This window comes from Zonotrichia albicollis, chromosome 2 (genome assembly GCF_047830755.1).
Source record: "Zonotrichia albicollis isolate bZonAlb1 chromosome 2, bZonAlb1.hap1, whole genome shotgun sequence".
Taxonomy (NCBI): domain Eukaryota; kingdom Metazoa; phylum Chordata; class Aves; order Passeriformes; family Passerellidae; genus Zonotrichia; species Zonotrichia albicollis.
In genome coordinates, this window is record NC_133820.1 from 101410246 (window position 1) to 101431165 (window position 20920).

The window sequence follows — 20920 nt, forward strand, 5'->3', positions numbered from 1 at the left end:
ATGAGACCACTGCCAGAAGGGTTTATTTGGTTGGTCCATTTTACTGTGCAAGCACAATATTTCTGTCTGAAGCTCTGCTACCCACTGTCTGAAGTTGGCTACACTTGCCAGACTCCTACATCTGGGAGCTTTTGGTGGCTAGCTTTTTCTGGATTGTTTTTAGAAACAAATTAAAATAAACAGCTCTGATAAATCCATGCTTTTGCATTATTAAATTATGGTTTAGTTACATTGAAGAGGGAGAGTAAGATGATATTAAGCAGAAATGTGTGTCATTGGGCTTAACTTTGTAAGGTGCTTTGCCTTAAATTTTGGCCAGAATGGTTTGGAGTATTGGTATACTAACTTCATTTGTTGTAGGCAAATAATGCTCATTTTATATATCACATAAATACTGGTAAATATTAAGTCAAAATACAGTATGTGCCTTGTACTTAGTGAAAACAGTAAACAATGAGTGTGATGAATATCATGTATTTTTCTAAAATGTTTTGTCAAACCTTCAGGTATCTAAGGGAAAAAGAAAAAAGGTGTCACTTGAGTCTTTCTTCTCTGGGCAGTTAGTTCAAGTTCAGCAAAGATTTTAGTGATTCACAGTTGTTTCCAAATGCAGTGATCAGTGAAATGCTTATTTAGGCTATGTAAAGTAGCTATTACTGGCACAACAAACATGACTTTTTAGACTTGAGGAAACTATGTCTGGAAACTGTAGAAAGTGGGATTCCAAATGTTTAAAATTTGGCTTTTTCCAGTTGCCTTAAATAAAATTTCTATGCTTGGTCTGTCAGTAGGCACTGGTAGGAAGCACTGATATTTTCAAAAAAGATAAATAAATAAGTGTTGTGATTGTGATGGAAGTCACAGCACTTGAAATTTTACTGGAAAATCATTGTGTATAAAGGGGGTCTTTGCACTTGAGTAGTTCAGGTAAGTTATGATAAGTGCATTCTATAAAAACTAAATTTGGCAGAAGAAAGTTCACTCATTCTGATGCAGTAGAGTACAGCCTTCAGAATGAGATTTTGCCTCTGAGGATTCCAGAAGAAATTATCTGCTTTTCTTTTCAGCAAATCACATATGTGTCATATTTTCTTACTGATTTGGTTGCCTGCTGTACAAAAATTATGCTATTTTTTGCATAAGAAAATGCATAAGAAATGTTTTTGATGATGCTTTTGTGGGAAAAAAAGTCACATACAAGATCTTTCTTCTTCTTTTCAGAGAGCTATTGCCTATCTCTTTCCCTCTGGCTTATTTGACAAACGAGCCAGACCTCTGATGAAGGTAGGATTTTTTGTTGCATTTCTGAATAACTGTAGCATGTTACTTTAAGTAACGTTTCCCTTTTGCTGATATTTTTCATTTATTTACAGCATCCTACTGAAGTTTTTCCAGAGCAGAGAAGTAAGTGTTCTTAGATACTTTCTTTGTTATTTCTAAGTATTAGGATTGTTGCATATGTAGAATTTCTTATTTTTATAGATTGGCTCTTTTCCCTATATTCCTAATGACTACTAAAACATGAGCAGTAAAAGTCTATTCTGATATTCTGTAGTTTAGGATAAAAATTATCAGTCTATTCCAGAGTACCACTGATCATCTCAGAAATTGCGTTAACTGACTAAGATAAATGTTTTTCATTGTTTAAAAATAAGCAATAAATAGAATTATGTGTAGAATTCAGTAGCTTTTTGTCAGAGCTATCACCTCCATAAAATATTCATTAATACTGTTTTAAACCAAAAGTTTTCTTTGTAACTTTGTTGCTCTAGAAGATTAGAAATTACAGGTTTGAATTTTTTTCAAATAATAGAGTGGAACCTCTCCTACTTAGTTCTTTGACCTTCAAGTCCTAACTCTGCATGTCTGTACCTATTGTCTTTGATCTTTCTCCTGAAACACGGTAGAGTCCCAGATGTCAATGATATGCCAGTATGTTGGTCAATTCACTAAAATCAACAATTTAATTTTAAATAGAACATTTGAAAGATAAGGTCAAAACCTGTTGTCTGGTTTTGACTAGTATTTGGTATCAACTAGTAGCAAGGGTGTGAAATTCTACATTCACTGAGCTATCAGGTCTCAGGTAAACATTTCTGATTATCATTAAAATCTTAAAATTTTCCTTCTTTCTTCCTGTTGCTGGAATAATTGATACTTGTTTTTGGGGGGACTTCATGTCTTTAGAAAGCAGTCTAAACCATCTGAAATTTTGGATTTCCATCTTTCAAATGTTATCATGCCTTATTTTTCAACTTCCCTGTATTGTGAAGTAAAAAAGTAGAAAGTGAAAGGGTAGTAGAGAGTTAATAATTTAGTAATTTTAAAATCCAAGGGCTGTTTTATGGAAAAACTAAGCTACTATTCTATATGCTTTCAGGACTAAAGCATTCTTTGAAATGCTAGCAATATCCTGAGGACTGTAAGAACAAATTAGTACAAATGTTTAGTTTTGTATTTATATCTAAAAATAACACATTCAATAAGTATCTCTTAAGGCAGCTTTGTCTTGTCTATGTATTGCGTCTTCAATAACTTTGAAGTACAAAAACTTAAGTTTATACTTTGGAAAGTTTCCACAACAGTTTTTTCAACAAAATATCGTTTCACAACTGCATACATGAAAAATCACAGTAGTAGTATATGTGGGTAGAAGTTCCCTGTATTCTTTATTTTCTGCCTAGTTTTGCATCTTTACCTTCAGCTTCTGAATGTATATATATATATCTTGATGTTCCAATCCAATATATACTGTGCTTATCAGACAGGTTTCTGGAGTCTTATATTTACCCTCAGTTTTCAGGTAGCTTTAATTAACTTCACTGGATAAAATGACTGTGACTTTCTCTACAGTTCAATTTGTAAAAAGCTCCCAGGTTTTTATTTTTGTAGTTTTTTTTATTTGAAAGACATCTTTGTTATGTTATCTAAGTATCTAAGTGTTATCTAAGTTTGCCTTTTTTTTTCCTCCAAAGTCAAAATCTGACTTTAAATAATATTTTGTAATTAGTAGAACATACTGGATATTCTGAATTAATATGAAACATTTGTTTTCTTGCTGAACTAATTATGTAAACTGTAGGATAGATCTTTGTATTTCTATTTCCCAAATGTAATAACAAAAATGAGTTCCAAACTCACCCAAGTTCTGAATATGGTTGTTGCCCACAAAAGACAAATGTACACATACTTAGCTTAGCTTAGATTTATTATAAATAAAACCTAATAAAAACCTTATTTGTTTTAGCACTGTTTTTTCCAGAGCTGCTAATCTTTCACTTTTCAAAGTAGATTTCAGTTGTCTCTTGGTTTGTACTTCTTTTTACACTAAAATGTATACTTCTATTTGTAATACCACCTATACAATCTTTTAGAATTGTACATGAGGGATTTCCTTATGTAAAATGTTATTTACAATTATAATGTTAAATATTTTCTTGTAGTTGCAGAGGGAGATTAGCTTTAAAAAAGATTGTCTGAACTATTAGATTTCCAGGCAGATTGAACACCTGTAAAATGTCTTTGTTCTCTGATATTTAGAAAGACAGTATTATGAAAGAGGTTTATAACTGCAGTTAGATACAAGGGAATTTTTTTTAGGGATTGTATATTGCTTTCTTGTCTAATCTTGCCTTCCATTAGAAATCCAGTGGGGAGAAGATGGCCGACCATTTCACTTCCTCTTTTACACTGGCAAGCAGTCATATTATTCATTAATGCATGTAAGTATGTTATTTGTAATAAATAATGTCAGCTCCCAGTCAAGTGCATGTTATTCTAAAGGTGCCACCCAGGATCTCCTGGGTTTAGTTATGTTTTTACAGAAGGCCATAATATCACATCTGAAGCTACATGCAATGTATATTTTTGTGTCACAATATTCATTATTATGAACTTTTTAATGTCACATTTAAGAGAACACGCTACATAATAGTTCTTCATTTAATTTTTGGTTCATTTTACAATTTTGACTGTGGACTGGTTTTGAATAGTCTGAACACTTTCCTGTAGGCTCTGTCTAACTGTAGTTGGTAGCAAAAGATTAGTAGTGGAGAGTGCACATACAACAAAAATAGCTAGTTCTAGCAAAGTTCATTGTAGAATAAAAAATAGTTCTTTTTTTTCCCTTCTGTGAAGGGCAAAGCTATAGGAAATGTTATTTGTGCTGACATTTAGTGTGAAGAAAATTTGCATTTAAACTGCTTAATTGATTTTTCTAAGATGGTTCCATTCATGCAAACTTAAGGCTTTTTCTGATTAATATGGTTCCAGGAGTAAAGGATCTGCATCTTTTACCTTTATGAAAAAAGCTGTATCTAATAGAACACCACTAGACCCTGAGTCTTGACATGGGTTGTGAACAGACCTTTCTTATCTGTGACCCTCACTAGCACCAGCATTATCTGCTTCTTCAGAAGAGTCTGTGAGAAGACATTAATGTTTCTTACATGTACTTAAACAAGACAAAAGCATTAATAATGTATAATATAATAATGCAGAAATATTTAATTGGATATTCACATCAGATTTTGTTTCCTCATTAGATAGTTTTAAGGAGTTAGTTCTATGCTTAGTCAGTTGTGAGAAAAACAAACTTTATGGTCACAAATTCAGTGCATAGCTATACTGAGTATAGTGTTTTTATTAGAATGATCTGATATTTATTTGAGTTCTGTGTACCCAAAGGACAAAATCTCCTCTTGTCAGGTACATTTATTTCTTTGGGAGAATAAAAAACACCCCCACTTTTTTTTTTTTCTTTTTGTTTTTTTTTGTTGCTGACCTTGGGCAAATGAGCTTCTTGCCCTGGCAGAAATGAAATGAATGATAAATGTAGAGAGTGTCTTTGCTGAGTAATGGAGCTGCAGCATAGGCTTTCCACAGAGGTTTTCTCCTGCACAGCCCGAGGCAGCCCGAGGACCCCTGCTGTTCATTTAAATAGGTATGTCAAATCTGCCTCGAAACGCCGCTGGTTTGATCTGTGGTAATATTTGTGAAGGTTCCATATGGACTTGAGCCCCCTGCAGTGCTAAGAAATAATGTACAACGCTTCATGGTGCAGACGCAAATTTTCTCTGAAAAGGGATGCAATGCTGCGTTTTAGCTGTCGGAGAGGATGATGGAGCTGACGCGCTAGGCCTGTCAACTTGTTACACGGATGGGTTGCACACAGCAAGGCTGTGGAAAATCTGTGCCTTTTAACTTTTCTACTTAATCACGGTTGTAGCATTGCCTTTAGACTGTATGCTACATTAATTCTCTTCCTGCCTTCTGCCTTTCATCCCAAGTTTCACGGAAAAAAGTAAAGCATGCAGGTCTTGTAGAGGAGCCTTATCAAACAGCTGTCATCTGACAAGCCATTTGCATTTGTTTTGGCTGAAACAGAGCAACCCAAGGGCAAGATGTTTTGTTGCATTCCATCATAATGAAGAAATTACAAATTTTACAAGGAGCACAAGTTTATTTTTAGCTCTTCCAAGCAGTTAGCTTGCCTTGGAAATCTCTGAAAGTATAGTGCGCGTTTTGTTTCTGAGAGCGTGGCAACCACCTTCAAACAAATGGCCTTGACAAATGCATTTTTCATTAGTATAGGATACTTGAGTGTTCTTCAACTGTTTCTGAATATTTTCATTAAATAGGCTTCTTTAAATGTAAATCCATTAAGTTAGATTTAACAGGATTTTTTTCTAAGTTGGCCAAATGAAAGCCAAAATCTGCATGAAATTCCCAACATTGTTTTAACCACTTATTAAACTAATGTGTATTTAACAAAATATGTTCCTTAGTATCAAAGCTAATTAATTTGTCCAGAAAAGAGTTGTATATTAATACCGCCTAGTGTAAGTAATCAATCTGATTTGAAGATGTCTTTTAAATTGCTACATTAAATCTAATAAACAGGATAAACATATTATTTAGCTTAAACTTGTATGCCATTAATTACATAGGCTCATGTGGAACCTGAATTTTATTACCTGTTAGTTATATAACTGGGCATAGCATTATTGTTTAGTTAGTGCTTATAAAAAGTATTGTCCACTTACTGAAAATAAACTGTCTGTATTGTAATTGCCAATATACATATTTGGCTTTCAATGTGAAATGAACTATTATAAGAGATATTTGTTACAGGCATTATTGTTATTCTCCTTGTTGAAGATGTCTTTTGATGATATTGTTGTTCTCCTTGTTGAGTAAAGTTTAGCTGTAGGGAAAAGGGCCATTTATTTTTCTTCTGATGCACAAAAAACTGTTTATTGCATGAAACACCATTTTGCAAATATTTGATAGTGCATTTGATCATCATTTCACTTAAAAGTTTTTTGGAATAATACCATTTTTGTAATGTGCAGAACAAGACAAAATGGTATCTTCATACCATTGTGCACAGGAGAATAGTAATTCCATATAATCATGCTTGTACATTTTTTGGAAATATCAGGGCTTATGGATTGAGGTAAATACTCTAACAATTGAGCATTTTAACTCTCAGAAATACTCCAAAACTTAAAACCATTCAAAGTGTATGCTGAACTCAAAGCACAAGAAACAAAGTAAAGTGCAAACTGAGGTAAAATGTGGGCTCTGCAGCATGTCTTAACTATAATGATGGCAGAATTTTTTTCCCCATAAAAATCTCTTTTAGGGATTCATTTGCTGATTTCTTCCCTATTTTTTTAGTGCAGAGTAAAATAATTTTTAATTATTTTAAGTGTCCTTGTAGAGATCTGAAATTTGATCTCTCTATTAGAAATGGAAGCGTTTCAGTACATAGTCAATCTTGTAAAATCAGCTATTTTGATTGTGTAATAGCTGAGTTTACAAGACACACAGATGTGTACAGTCATGAATTGGACTATTGAATCCTCAAGTGATTAGTGAAATCTTCACCTGCCAGCTTTGAAAAAGCAAGTGTGTCTTCAGAAGCTTTCTTTAGCCATTGGGGAGTGAAGATTTGTCAGATAAATTATTGGGCATTACATGTGATTCCTGATTTTGCAAAGGCTCATCCACATACTTTACTTCACACGTGAGTGGTTCTTTCAGTCTGTTGGCTTTATCTCTATACAGAGATAAGATACATGCATCAATGTTTTTATTTTTTTTTAGTACTTCAGACCAAAATTTTATAAAGAGTTCCAAGTCCACTTTCATTGCCAGAAATATGTAGGAAATTATATTTAACATTTCTCTTACACTTGGAATTACTTTAAAATGCTACTTTTCAATGTTGCTTGACTTCATCTCCTGAGTAAAGGGTTTTTTGTCTGAATAGACATGATTGCTGTAATTTAACCAGAACAGTTTAAAGATATAATTTTAATTCTTAAAAGTGCACGTTCTTAAAACTTAAACGGGCTGTGGAGTGTTGGTGTTCTTTGGGATTACCTAGGGAGGGTCTTCAGGAAAATTTTATTGTTGCTGCTGCTCTAAACCCTTTTGTCATTGTAACTGACAATTAATTTCTGAGGCTAGAAAGTGGTAGACCATAACCCATATCTTATTTGCCTGTGTTTATCAATCATTTCCAAATATGAAAAAATCCGTAAGTCTTCTAACTTGTGTCATGTTACCTGAAAATTCTTGAGTTGCTGTTTAGAAGCAATTCTGACTGTAGTATGTCTCTTAAGGTCACAGTTGTGATTACTTCCAGGTGTTCTTTTTTAAGGAGCTGTGTTGGAGCTGTGTTGAGCTCCTGTACTTTTGCTGACCATACTAATAAATAAATATGTATGCCAGAATGCATTGGAGGAGGATGGGTGGTTGTGAGGGGGCAGACAGGAGGCTGCTTTTGCAGGTAGAGTGGTGACCCCCTCTGCCTTTGAAGGCAAGAGGTAAGTCAAGAGTAGCAGTAAGGTGAAAAACCTCCATACACATTTATAAGACCTGATAAACCAGTACAGAATTCTAAGCATCTGACACCAAAATATCATCTTTGTGCCTGGCTTGACTTCTTCCAGATGCAGACACTCACGGAGCTCACCAGATTCAATCTCTGACTGGACTGTTCCAGCTGAGCTCTCCCCAGCGTGCTGAGGGACAGACACAGCCCTCCTTCCCTTCTCTTCCCTCACTCTGTGGTCCCAAACAGAAGCTTCCATACTCATTCTTTACCAGTACTTAACTACAGATACCTAAAAATTGCTTGGTGCAGGCACACCTCATGCTCTCTAAACCAAACTGTGTCAGCTTTAATGTATAGGCAATAATTTTTGAAGCCTAATGCTCAGCTCTGAATGATGTTGTTAAGATTACTAGAGTGATGTTACATAAATCTTGCCCACAGTAGTAATACTCTATCCTGTTTCCTTAGAGGACTATGGTTCTATTTGTGAGGTTTGGAAATACTTGAAAATAGGCTTGCTGCTCTTTTATGTAATGTTTCCTGTATTTGAGGATAAATAAACTTTTTTTAATTTGAAATTTTTTCCTAGTTCCTATCTGATACAGTTACCTCAGGAAAGAGAAAGGATTTCTGAAAGGCTTGCTGCTATAATAAATGAATTCTCATGCTGTCTCAGAAGTGAACAATTTTGTACTTCAAGATTTTTAACTGTGGAATTATTTTTAAAATATTTTGTTCTATTGTGCCATTAAAAATGTCATCAGTGATCTGCGTCAGAGACTTCAGTGAGTTGTCCCTATTTAAATGCTTTGAGTGCAGCTCAGATAACAATCTGTTCTTTGTTCATACATTTTTAGTATAAATATTTTTAGTGTATGTGCAGGTGTATTTTATATTAGTGAAAAAATCAGCTTGAACAGTAGGTGTTTATAACTAAGCAAGGGGCTTCTGTTTTTTGGTTATTTTTAAGCTGTTGCAGATATTTCACTGCATCCTGTTATAAATCCTAGTTTTATGTCAAGAACTAGTATTTCATTAGTTAGTATCTGACAGCACAGTGATATCTCATGTTTCTTTCTTTACTGGTTTTTTTTAAGTAATACAAAAAAAATCCCCAAACTATTGTTGCTTTTTCCCATTAATTCTTACTTTTGTTTCTCTGTAGTATTTGCTAAAATTCATATTAGTACAGTATAGTAAAGTGACTATAAGCTTTCTATTTCACTCCTAAATGAAAGTAAATTATTTGGCATAGAAGTACTCGGTTGTAGTACAACTGTCCTGTTGTTTCAATGTAATTTATAATTATTTCTTCAAATATCCTATTTACCTTTGCATTTGGATCACTGTTGTAATTAAGAGTATTAGAGGTTATATTTTAGAACAAGTAGTCTTTATAAGTTTCTGAACTGAAAAAAAAAAAACCTAAAATCACTGTCACACCATTTTTGAAAATAATAATATAGCTAAGAATTTTGAGAAAGCTATTTAAAAATACTGAAAATTCAGAGGAGGTCCATCTGCACAGTTGAAAGAACAGAAATGCTTACTGTGATAAATGTGCAACTTTGTATCCATGTAGATTTACCAGGGTAAGAAGTTGTGACTGATGCAGACCACCAGCAAGTCTGACACTTCTACATGTACAAAAATCCTAACTAAATGAAATTAAATACATCTTAAACCTTGTCAGTATTTTGAGGAAGTCAAACCAAAATGTGAATACACTGATGAAATTATTGTGCAGTATGTTTTGGAGTTGCATTCATTATACAAATGTAGTTGTCTTTCTGTATACAGCTGAGATTTTTTTTTACAAGCTTTTGTAAGACAAAAATTGCAGAATTCAAAATCAGTCATTGTGAACTGCACATGATTTTTTTTTTCAGAGTTCTGCTTGTTTTCTGACCTCTGTATTTTAAGTGTTTGAAAAGTAAAACCATTTAAACATGTGTTTTAAGTAGCAAAATTTAAATATTAAATGAAAAAAATCTATTTAAATACTTCTTCCATATGCATTTAAGGAAACATATGAAAAATTTCTGAATGTTCAGAAACATCAAGACCAACTGACAGCTCAAGACCTTCCTCTTCAGAAGGAAAAAAGGTAAGCTTCCAATTAGAATGAATATTGGTAGTAGTTTTCTTAATGTGCTTTCATATTCTGTTTTGGCACTTCTGGTAGTTCCCCACGCTACCTGCCTTCTATTCCACAAACACATTTTCAGGCTTTTGCTCTGTTCCTTGTGTAAGGAATAGAAGGTAATAGAAATTACCATATTTGTATGGTAATTTCATGTTGAAAAATTTTATTAGATATATGTGGAGCACTCACTTCTCATTGTTAGAGTAGAGGAATCCCATCTATTTCTCTTACTCTTTAAACTCTCTGTGCACTTTTTTTTCTTTGCTTTGCAAAAGTTCTGAAGTGTGATTTGAAAATGAACAGAAAATATCCAGAATTCTATGTTTCTGTATAGAACATGTCTATTCATATATATGAATGTTTTATATATATATATATAAAACATAAATTCTGTATTAATTTTTCTAATTATGTCTTTTATTAAAGCATTTTGAAAAAAGAAGGTAAACTTTTTATAAAAAAGCATGGGCTTTTAAAGTGCCAACTACATTGTTCCTGCTTTTAAAATCTCAAGATCTAAGGCTGAGCTCTTTAATAGTCTTTAATTACAGTTCTTGAATATTTTAGCTTACCAATATTTGTATATAAGAGTCTCAAAATACTTAATTTCACTATTTTTTTCTAATGCCTTTGAACAGAAATCATCAAAACCTAGTAATTTTAGAAAAGAAAAAAAGCTCATTTGGCTGGATTTCTTTAGTTATTACCACTATGAGTGAATGAATTTAGTGTCTGTTTTTTTCTCTTTAACTTCTCTAGTATGCGCAGCAAGCTCTTCATCTAGTTAGCCACTGGACAGAAAAGCTCCATGTCAACCAGAAGCTATGGGAAACCTACATTTGCTGGTTTCTAGGTGTATCCAATCAGGATATGTTTTTAGGTGCTGTTTGCTCCTCTTAGACTGTAGTCTTGATTTTTTCTGAGATTTCTTGCAAGGATTTTAATTTAGAAAATTAAGTTAAGCAAGTGTTTAAAAGAAATGGCTGCAGTTAGGAAGTTTTGGTTTAGGCATTTACTGCTTTACTGTATAATTATTTTTCCCAGTCCCAAGTTGTTTTTATCTTTGTTCTTGCTGTGTATTTTCTAGCCAGATTTATGCATTGCTCCAGGAGCACATCATGTTGGTTTGTCACTTTTTCATTTCAGCCATTTGTTATTTATGTTAGGAAGAGAAAGGATTAATTTGCTGAGATTATTTCAATTTCTTAAATAACAGAAGTTCATGTTTCTTCATGATATAAATAGCATTCTGTGACCCACAAAATGTTTTATTATAGATTTGTGTTAGGTTCTGAGCAGACAAGAAAACAAATGAATTTAGTTTCTTGCTGCATGCTGCTGAAAAATAGCCTGACTCTTCACAGAGCTCAGCCAGTGGATTTACTGATGTGAAAAACAACCTAAAGCTAGTCAGAGATGAAAGGTTTTTTCCCTGTTAGGTTTATAAAGCTCAGAGTATTTAAAGAATTTTGGGTACTTACTTCTCACACTGGATATGGTACTTCCTCTGAGATTAGTCTAGATAGGACAATTTATCTCCTAAGTATAGGCAGAGGGTTAGTGGGAAGGGCTGGTTTTTTTGTCTGAGAGGCATGGAGTTAGGGGTTTGGTTTAGGGTTTTTTTCCCAGAAAATAATCTATTGTGAATCCATTCTGTAACATTAACTGTAGGGTTAGGACCTGATCTGAACTACTTCAAGTTTATAGCTTTTCACGTGCAAGAAACTTTTTCCAGCTTTAGTGGAAATAGCAAGTAACAGTATGTAAATGTAAGTATATACCTATATATACTAGGTCAGGATTGGAAGCGTTTTAAAATCATTGTAAATATCTGCATTGTTTCTAAATAATCCTTTCTCACGTCCTGACTCAGAAAAGCATTAATATGCATGCTTGAGAAGTAGTACTCCTTAAAAACACCTTCAGAAGGAGTGTTTTACTGAATCACAGCTTCCTTCATGCTGCTGAAAACACTGTTTCTAAAAAACCCGAGGAGTTTAAGAAGCTAGTTGCATATTTGCTTTAAATTTACCTGGTAATGTTGGTATGTATTTTTATGGCTGTTTAGTTGGTCACTTCATATCATATATATTACAAAGATCTACTTCAAGGTTTTTCTTTGCCTTAGCATCTCTCCTGTATGAGGCTGTTATCTTAGAAATTTCTGCTTTTGCTGCCATCAGTGCAGTCACTGTGCTGAGCAGCTCAAGATTCCGCAGTAGATAGAACACAGGGTGTCACTGCTACGTTAGTACATTGACTATGCTTACTGCTAGTGCTGCTCTTTATATTGATCAGAAGAGTAAAGACCAGTGGCAAAAGAATTTGATTTCAACATTCTGCCTTTGATTTTGCTCTGTGCTTCTAGTATACCAAATTTTTCCTGACAGCAGGCTTTTAAAAGTAAGTCATAAGCTGGGGGGAAGATCACTTCCTATTACAGTGTTACTTTAACTCAATCTCTGACGTCAATAATATGAATAATGCATAGCTGATACTCATTATGGTCATGTGGTTAATTCAATACATGAAGTTACCACACCTTTCAAAAGGCAAATCTTTTAAAATTAACGTAGGCCTTCTCATGTTTACTACAGGAATGTGATCTGCATTCATTTGTAATGGAAAATGTATTTCTGAACAAAGACTGACTGTATGTGTGGTCTTTTGTGATGTAACTCTATTGCATGGTTAATTAAAAGAAGAATATATGTGATATTTTAAACAGAAACCTGGCTGGCAGCAGATGGCTGACTAAGATTGAATTGGAAGAAATGTTGTTAGAAAAAGTGTCAGATAATGATGTAAGTAATTAATGTTCCCTATCTTAAGGAGGCTTGTGTCTTAAAAATATGGACTCTGGGTGTGTTTTGTGGATACTGGAAAGGTATTATGCAGAAGGAGGTGCTTCTGATGAAGTCTGTTTATGTTCACAGCACTGTCACATCCATGTTGTTTTGAAGTGACTTGTGTAGACATTTGTTATCTAGCACAATACAGAACTCTTAAGAACTTTCCATTGTTATTACCATAATTTGGTTTTTCTCCTGGCAACATTGTGAGACCTAGAGCACTTGTTCCTTGTTATCTAATTATGTGGTCAGGAATGGGTTATAAGTATTTATTATAGAAATAATAATTTATTGTAGTTACAGATGAAAAATAGACAGGGCTACAACTGCTGTTACTAATTGGAGAGAAGGGGTAAATATTCAACACGGGGAAATGCAATGGATTTGTACAATAGCTAACCTGCACAGAGTTATTTAATGTTAAGGATGACATGGTAATGGTAGAAAAATCACAGAGGGCTTACTAGAAATAAGGAGCCCTTTTTCTTAGTGATTGACTACAAAATCAAATAACAGAAACAAGACAAAAAGCTGTATAGATCTGTGGTTTGATACAGATATCTCCTGTTACATTTTCCTTGGTATGAATATGGTGGGAGGGAGGAGTTTTGCAGTTTCCTCAGTGTCTGCCAACTGTATCACTCTGTAGGTTTGGAGTCATCCTTTCCATCTATCTCTGGGTATAAGACTATTCATCCTAATAGTCATACACTTTTTTCTCACTCAGAGCTTTTCCCTGCAGTCCCCTGAAGAGCATTAGATTTTGTCACAGCAGGTTCAGTCTATGTGGCCAGCTTTTGGAAGCTTAAATATGACAGTACCAGGGAATGTAACTCTATTTGTCTGAACATTCCAAGTGTTTTCTCACCTAGAAGCAGTGTTCCTCAATCTTGTCTGTCCTGTGAACAACAGCTTTGCAAAAATAACATAACGGCAGCAACCATGCCCTTTGCTCAGTTGTCATCTGGAGCAGTGGCATGTGATGGCTTCCTTGTCTGTGGGGATATAAAAAGGTTTCCAGCAGATTGTGGTCCATAAGCATCAGTTAGAAGTAGTTGTTGCAAATTCTCCATCCTGATAATACTCAGGAGACTTTCTCTACCTTACTTGCAGTAGAAGCCATTAAGACTTCAATATTTTCAGTAGCTCCTGCATTTGGAATGGCTATTTTTCCTCTCCAAGTGCCAGGTCTAATTGTACAACCAAACAGTTTGGTGTTCTTCACTGCTTGGTTTTAGTACACTCTGTACATGAGTACATTTTACATCTGTGAAAGTACATTGCAATAAACTTCGAAAAACCCCAACCAACCAAAAACCTACACTAAACCTTTCTCTGTACTGGCCTCTCCCATGTAAGGCTACAAAGTCTGAGTCTATAGTAAAATATATTGTTTAAATAAATTTGAAATGTCTCAGTATAAGCTGCCAGTCTTTCCTGCTCAAATTCTTACCTTTTGCCACTGCAAGAAAAATTTCAGTGGTGTTTACATTATTAAACAAACTCAGAGCTATTGAATTTTTTTTCCTTTTGCACTCTCCAAATGAGAACTGTTGCAAGTTTTCTACTTCTATAGTATCTATAATTTCTACATGTTTTTATTTCCATATTTCTGCTCTTCAAAGGCTTTACCACAAGTCGGTGTCATATTGTTAGGTAAAAGTAGTTTTCAGGGACTATTGTTAAGTTACAAGAAAAGTAGTAACTTTTGCTAGAGAAGACTCTGGTAAAGGAGAAAAGAGCAAGTACTTGTAATAACTGTTTGTAAGTGAAAAAAACTTCAAAAATCAGTTTATGATATCTATATGAAAAATCCTTTTTTGATGGTACGATACCTTTATATCTGGTGACAGCTGTCTGGAGCTCCTGCCTGTAACACTTGGTAACAGGACATCCCAGCTTTTGGTACAAATGGGTTAACACACTGGTGTGTACTCTTTAATGTTGAAGAACTTTGGAGGGAGGTATAAGGGGGAAGGAGAACCACACAGTAGCGAAGGATAATTTATTTCAAGAGGTTGCCCTTTAAGTCAAGTATCTCTTGAATTTTTAAATACCTTGATTGTTCAGTTTTAAAGGAAATCATAAACATTAAAGTAACTCAGCTTGAACAGCCAAAGATAGGCATTTTTTTGTATATGTTATGAAATATAATCATTTGTGAGATTCAGTTCAGTGAAATAAAATTATTTCCAAATCAGGGAATATGCTGACTTACTAAAAAACAAGTAAAAATCTTTTCCTATTTTAATAAGACAATAATAAAATAATTAAGACATCCCTCCAGTGTTTTTTCTTTCTTTTTTTTAAGTGAGATGAACTTCATTCTAATACAGTAATCCTTTGTTAAAAAGGGGTTGGTTATGCTTTGGAGTATAGTTTAACTGTTTGCTGAAGAAAGAACTAGATGTCTTTAGTCACGCAGAAAATGATGCAACTGCTTGCTGTTCTTAAATCAGCATGTAGGTGCAAAAATGTCATCTTGTCAGAAATCATCAATGAAAGTGAAGTAGGAAAGATCCATTAAATAAAAATAGAAAGTTTTCGCAAATGCAATTACACTTGCATACTTTAATGAAGTCTTGTTGTCTTATAGTATTCAAGATTTATTCAACTCTTACAAAAATTGGCGACATTGCCATGTGCTGACATCGAGGAGAAGTACATACAGAAGTTTTCCAAAGAAATTCCTGCGCAGTTGCAGAAGGTGGTTATTGAGCCCTTGCAGCATGACGAGCGAGGAGTGGCCTTCAGCACTGGGGAAGGTAATCATTTCTTGTTGATTTGTAACGATGCAGACTTTATTCCTCTTCACACTGCTTTCTTTATATAATGTACAACACTGCTGAAAGTGTCACTACTTCATTTTATATGCTCATATATATGCATACTGCATGTATAGCTGTTAGTAATGTTATGGAACACCAAGTTAAGACAGGGACTGGTCAGAAAGTACAAATTTTTGGCCCAGACTCATATCATCTGGTTTTTATATGTATTTTTATACAGTGATAGCTTTGTAGAGAGGACCCCATTGGGTTACAGGGTGTAGGATACAAAAGGACTTTGATTTTTGGCCAGAGCTGACTGCTGAACATAAAGAGTAGAGGACTGCACAAACAAACATCAATAGTTCCATGGATGTAACAGTGTTGTTGCTTAGTATAAAAATGGCATGATTAGACTAGTGAGTAACCTTTATCATGATTTTTGTAGGCAGTCCAGCAAGGGGAATCTTTGAAGATGCAAAGAATAAATTGCAAGGCATTTGGATATTTACAAACACCTAGGAAAATGTGAAGAGGAAATTTCTAAATATGGGACAGAGATGGACAATGGGATATTGATCATTCATACTGAGATGGACGGGGTGTTAGACAAAAGCCATGAAGGTCTCTGTATCTTCTAAACAGAGGCTGTTATGTTTTCATTGGAGAGACACACAGCTAGAAAGCAGTAATAGAAAATAGGATATGAATGATTGCAGGGAAAAAATGTGACATAATATGTATAGAAAAGGCTGATGATTTTCTGGACAAAGCATGTGTACACACACTTTATGCTGTACATTTAAGAGGAATCTTAGAGATTATGGGTATTATGCAGTAGGCAGCAGATGATAATAAGAACAAAGGTCACAGAGAATTTGAGGGGCAGAATGGCTAGAGAGCTGCTTTACCTGGGTTGTTTTCAAGATTACATGACAGCAAAGATGTGAGAGCAGCAAACTGTGATTTAATTTGCACTGATTTTCAGTAGTATCTTCAGAACAGTAGTTAATGAAGTTTGATGAGCATGCAACCCGTGTGATTTAAGAAAAGCCACCAGGTTTAATAAGTTCAAAACCAGTCTTGTTTGTGCCCCATCACCCCCAAAATGAAGAAGAATGTCTTATTTGTTTCATAATTCCTTTATCAAAATGATTACTTCCTTTGTACTGAAGGAGGTTGGTTTCCCAACACACACTTCTCCCCTGCTTAACAGACATTGATTAAAATATACTGAAAGATAGTTGTCCTTTGTTTGCATTTTTTTTCTTACCTCAGCCTGTAAAACCAAACAGCTGGCACTGTATGAATGTGATGAGATTTGTTTAATTACTTGGGCACTTGAAGTTCTGGAGAATATTGAAGCCTCATAAAAGATTTTGTTTGATTCCTTTAAGGTAAAAGAAAAACTGCCAGAGCTACTGCAGTAGTTTATGACAATGGGACTGGAAAAATTACAGTGAATGGAATAGATATTTTACATTACTTCCCGGTGCTGCAGGACAGGTGAGAGCACTATGAAATGCTATATTTTACTGTAATTAAATTATTCCAGCAAAAGTAATGCCATACAGTTACACCTTGATGCTATGTTGAGTCTATGTTCTTGTCTCTGTATAACTATATGTTTCATAAAAATGTGTCTTGCATTTCCTCCTAATTTTCAGGAGTTTACTGATAGACAAACCTTGTTCTGTGCTCCTTGCCTCACCTTTCCTGAAGGGATGCAAAAAGCAAGAGGATGGAGTGTTCTAATAGTTCAAATTTTAGTCCCCTTATAAAGGGCTTGAAATTTATTTTAAAAATTAATAATAAGCATTATCATTTCTAAGTGTTTCACAAGAGATTTGCAAATTGCATGCATGTGTAATTACTCTGGTATACAGTAACATAGTGGAAGCAAACAAGGTGAGGTTTTTCATATAAAGCTTCAGATTTTGGAGGATGTGCACAGTCTGATATAGAGAAGACTTCTCATTAGGCTGACATAAAGTTTCTATTCCTAATGTGATTTTTATTTTTATTTCATATTGTGGTTTTTAAGCTCAAGAGTAAAGGGAGAGGTTGCTCAGTTTCAATATCCAGAGCTGGTGGATCTTGGCTTCCTTAGAGAAGCAGTGGAATAAAAGTTAGTTGTAAAACTGATCTTAAAGTACATACCATTGGCCGTTGGAATATGCTCCTAGCTGCTAATTTCCTATTGATTTGGATGAGATATGAATGTCTTTCTGGATCTCTGCCCAAAAGTTAACTATGTTTTTTAATATACAATGATAAGAAATGTGCATAGGAAAGAACTTTATGCACATGAATTTTTAAATTTTTCTTCTTTTCTTTTTTCTTTTTTTTTTTTTTTCCCTTAGGGAACAGTTATTGTTCCCTTTCCAGTTTCTTGGCAGAATTGGAAAACATGATATGGTTTGCACAGTCTCTGGTGGAGGAAGATCTGCACAGGCTGGAGCGATACGTTTAGCCTCTGCAAAAGCCTTGAGGAGTTTTGTGACAGAAAAGGAGGTGGAATTCATGAGGCAAGGTAGGAATTGAAATTATTTCAATGTTTCTTAATGTGTTTCTGGTAATTAACAGAATTAATACAAGGATCATTAAGGATCAGATTTGAGTAAATAATCCCAGTGAAACCTTGTGTATTGTATGAAAGGGATGTGCATTGATTTATAGACTGTTTTCACTTTTTTTCCTAGCATCATTTCTGTACATATTGGATGACTTCTCAAGCATTTTTCCATCTGTTCATGACCTCTTTTAGGTCTGTTAACCAGCTTATATTGCCTCAACATAGAATCACAAAACATGAATTGTATTCACTACTAAATAAATTTGGATTAGACATTAGTGAGCTGTAAGATACCGAGATTGTGGTTTGTTTTGCTTTGCTGGTTGCGTCTTTTTCATGTTTTAAAAAGTTTTCTTCTCCAACATAAATGCCGGAGGGTTGGCTTTGAAGAGAGAGTAATGAGCAACATACTGCATGCAACTAGCCAAACTGAGGGAGCTTCTTTCCTCTCTTGCAGTATTTAGTGTGTACAAGTTACCTAGGATAAGATAGGATTTATTTAGATAACTGCAGAATTTGATGCTTCTCGATGATGAGATGCCTATGCTGTTTCAGCAAATGCAGAGTTATTAACTGTGAGCTTTTAACTATGCTCTTTCTGGACTAGTAGCAAGAATACCTGCTTGTATTAGTGGCAGAACATCTGTGATTTTTTCACTGTATTGCCAGCCATGAAACAAAAGCTGTATTCATGCTTTGCAACAGGTTTCTTTGACTGTACCCTTTCAACGCTGGCAAGTATAACTTGCTAGGAAAACCCTTGTAAATAGACATTGAGTTTGGTATCTTTACTGAGATCAGGTAATTGTGAACATGTTTGGGACATTGCCAAGTATACTTTTAAGTGTATTTATATATATGAATGTATTTGTACTCACAAGTAAATGTACCACATAACAGTGGTCTTCAGAACAGGGAATGTGCAACTGATCCATTGGGATTCAGTAAGAATGTGCTGTATATAATTTGTATGTGAATAAATACATATATTTGGGAGTACATGCTCAAAAATGCTGCTAGGACTGCATGATCAAAAAAGTTTGAAGACCACTGCTTTAAGGGCTTAAGTAATATGGGTAGATAAGAAACAATGAGTGGTTATTTTAGTGGTGTGTAAAGGAATATATGAATGAAGTTCAGTTACTAAAGAGAAGTTAGAGGATCTGATGACACTCCTTTGAGTGTTTTGTGGTTCTGAACCTTTAGCCCTCTGGATGATACAAATTATGTTAGTCAAAGTCAGAGTTATTTGCTCACACATAGCATACCTGTAATAGTAACTGGGAGCAGTAAATAAATGGGTGCTTTTCTGTGCTTTGTAGCTGGATTACTAACAGTTGACCCACGTGTGAAGGAACGAAAAAAGCCTGGTCAAGAGGGACCCAGACGGAAATTCACCTGGAAAAAGCGATAAGTCTTGAGTATTTAAAGAGTGACAAAGTGCTACCACAATTTCAAAACATACTGATTTATGATTTAAAAGTGTTGTATGAATATATTTAGTAATAAAGACTTTTTTCCCCTTTATAATTATTATGTCTTCTGTTTAAAGAGCAACAAACAACTCTAAATTTATTTTAAATTGTGGAAAATCGTGGTGCAATTTGGAGTGCTAAATCTAAAATAGTCACCAAGTGCCAACTTGGCATCTTAACTCCAATGAAGTCAATAACAATTTATGAAACTGTTGGTGGATTATAACTTCTAAAAATCAGTTTATTTGTTTAATGATTTGGCAGTTTAAATTCTGAAATTAGGCAGCCCCTAACCAGGTATTTGGACATCTTCAATGTGCCTCCTTTTGTGCTCACAGGTATCTGAGGATAAGCAACAACTTCCTGCCTAAACTGTGGTGGAGTTGAGAAGCCAGTGAGAATAGTACTGACAATTGAGGGGATGTTGAGAGAGGAACTGTCACAGAGGATAACCTTTGCCTGTGGAATCAGTTGTCTCCAGGATGCTTCCCCAGGTTAAGTAGGGAGTGATTCAGAACAAGTACCTAAATTTAGGTTCTCTGAATCATCCTCTGGAGGAGTCAGTTTTTCTGTTCTTCCCCCAAATGCAGAAAGAGCTGGAGGGATTAAGCTGAAGTTGTCTTTTGGAACAATCTTCTCCACCCCTTAAATCTCAAGGGGCCTGTTCAAAGAGGCGTGTTCTGAATATGGCTAATGCACAAAGATAGCATTGGACTCCTTGCCAAATACAGTCATAACTTTTCTGTTTTAAAATCAGAAGCAGGAGGTGATGACAGTGCTGCCCACCTCCTGTCTATAATTGTAGCCTTCCAAAATAGATTAGTGGTTACAGTGCTCACCCAAAAGCTTAAGATTTTGGTTTATTGCCAACTTCCTTCCTGGGACAGAGGTCAAATACTTTCAAGGAAGAGCATATCCTTCATCTATCCTGTAGGAAGTGGACCACAGCAAAAAAGAAGATAAACTTTATTTCACCAGGAAAAGCAGAAAAACACAACTCAATAGTTTTAACAACAGGGCACTTTCCAGCTTTCTTTTAATTTAGAACACTTCAGTACTTGGAATTCTTTCTCCCAGCCAGATTTTTTTAAGCTCTAGAGTACCTGCTCTGCTTCTTATTTGCTGTAGGTCATACCAAAAGCCACACCTCAGAGGTCATAAAGGGTGCCAGCAGATCACTGCAGGTGATAAGCAACTGTAAGTGATGTGTACAGTCATTATTTTCCAAGCGTCATTCAGGGGGGCAACAAATAAATAG

At 34.8% G+C, this 20920-nt stretch overlaps 1 protein-coding gene across 1 annotated transcript in view; it reads left to right on the forward strand.

Annotated features, from left to right (window-relative positions):
• The window catches only part of MRPS9 (mitochondrial ribosomal protein S9), a 33865-nt gene extending 14148 nt beyond the window's left edge, over positions 1 to 19717 (forward strand). The window contains exons 3-11 of the mRNA XM_074535872.1: positions 1222 to 1284; positions 1374 to 1404; positions 3643 to 3722; positions 9871 to 9953; positions 12721 to 12796; positions 15441 to 15609; positions 17010 to 17118; positions 17976 to 18145; positions 19510 to 19717. Coding sequence (XP_074391973.1) covers positions 1222 to 1284; positions 1374 to 1404; positions 3643 to 3722; positions 9871 to 9953; positions 12721 to 12796; positions 15441 to 15609; positions 17010 to 17118; positions 17976 to 18145; positions 19510 to 19601 — 873 coding nt within the window. The 3' untranslated portion in view covers positions 19602 to 19717. The remainder of the gene's footprint in view (positions 1 to 1221; positions 1285 to 1373; positions 1405 to 3642; positions 3723 to 9870; positions 9954 to 12720; positions 12797 to 15440; positions 15610 to 17009; positions 17119 to 17975; positions 18146 to 19509) is intronic.
• The last annotated feature ends 1203 nt before the right edge of the window (positions 19718 to 20920 follow it).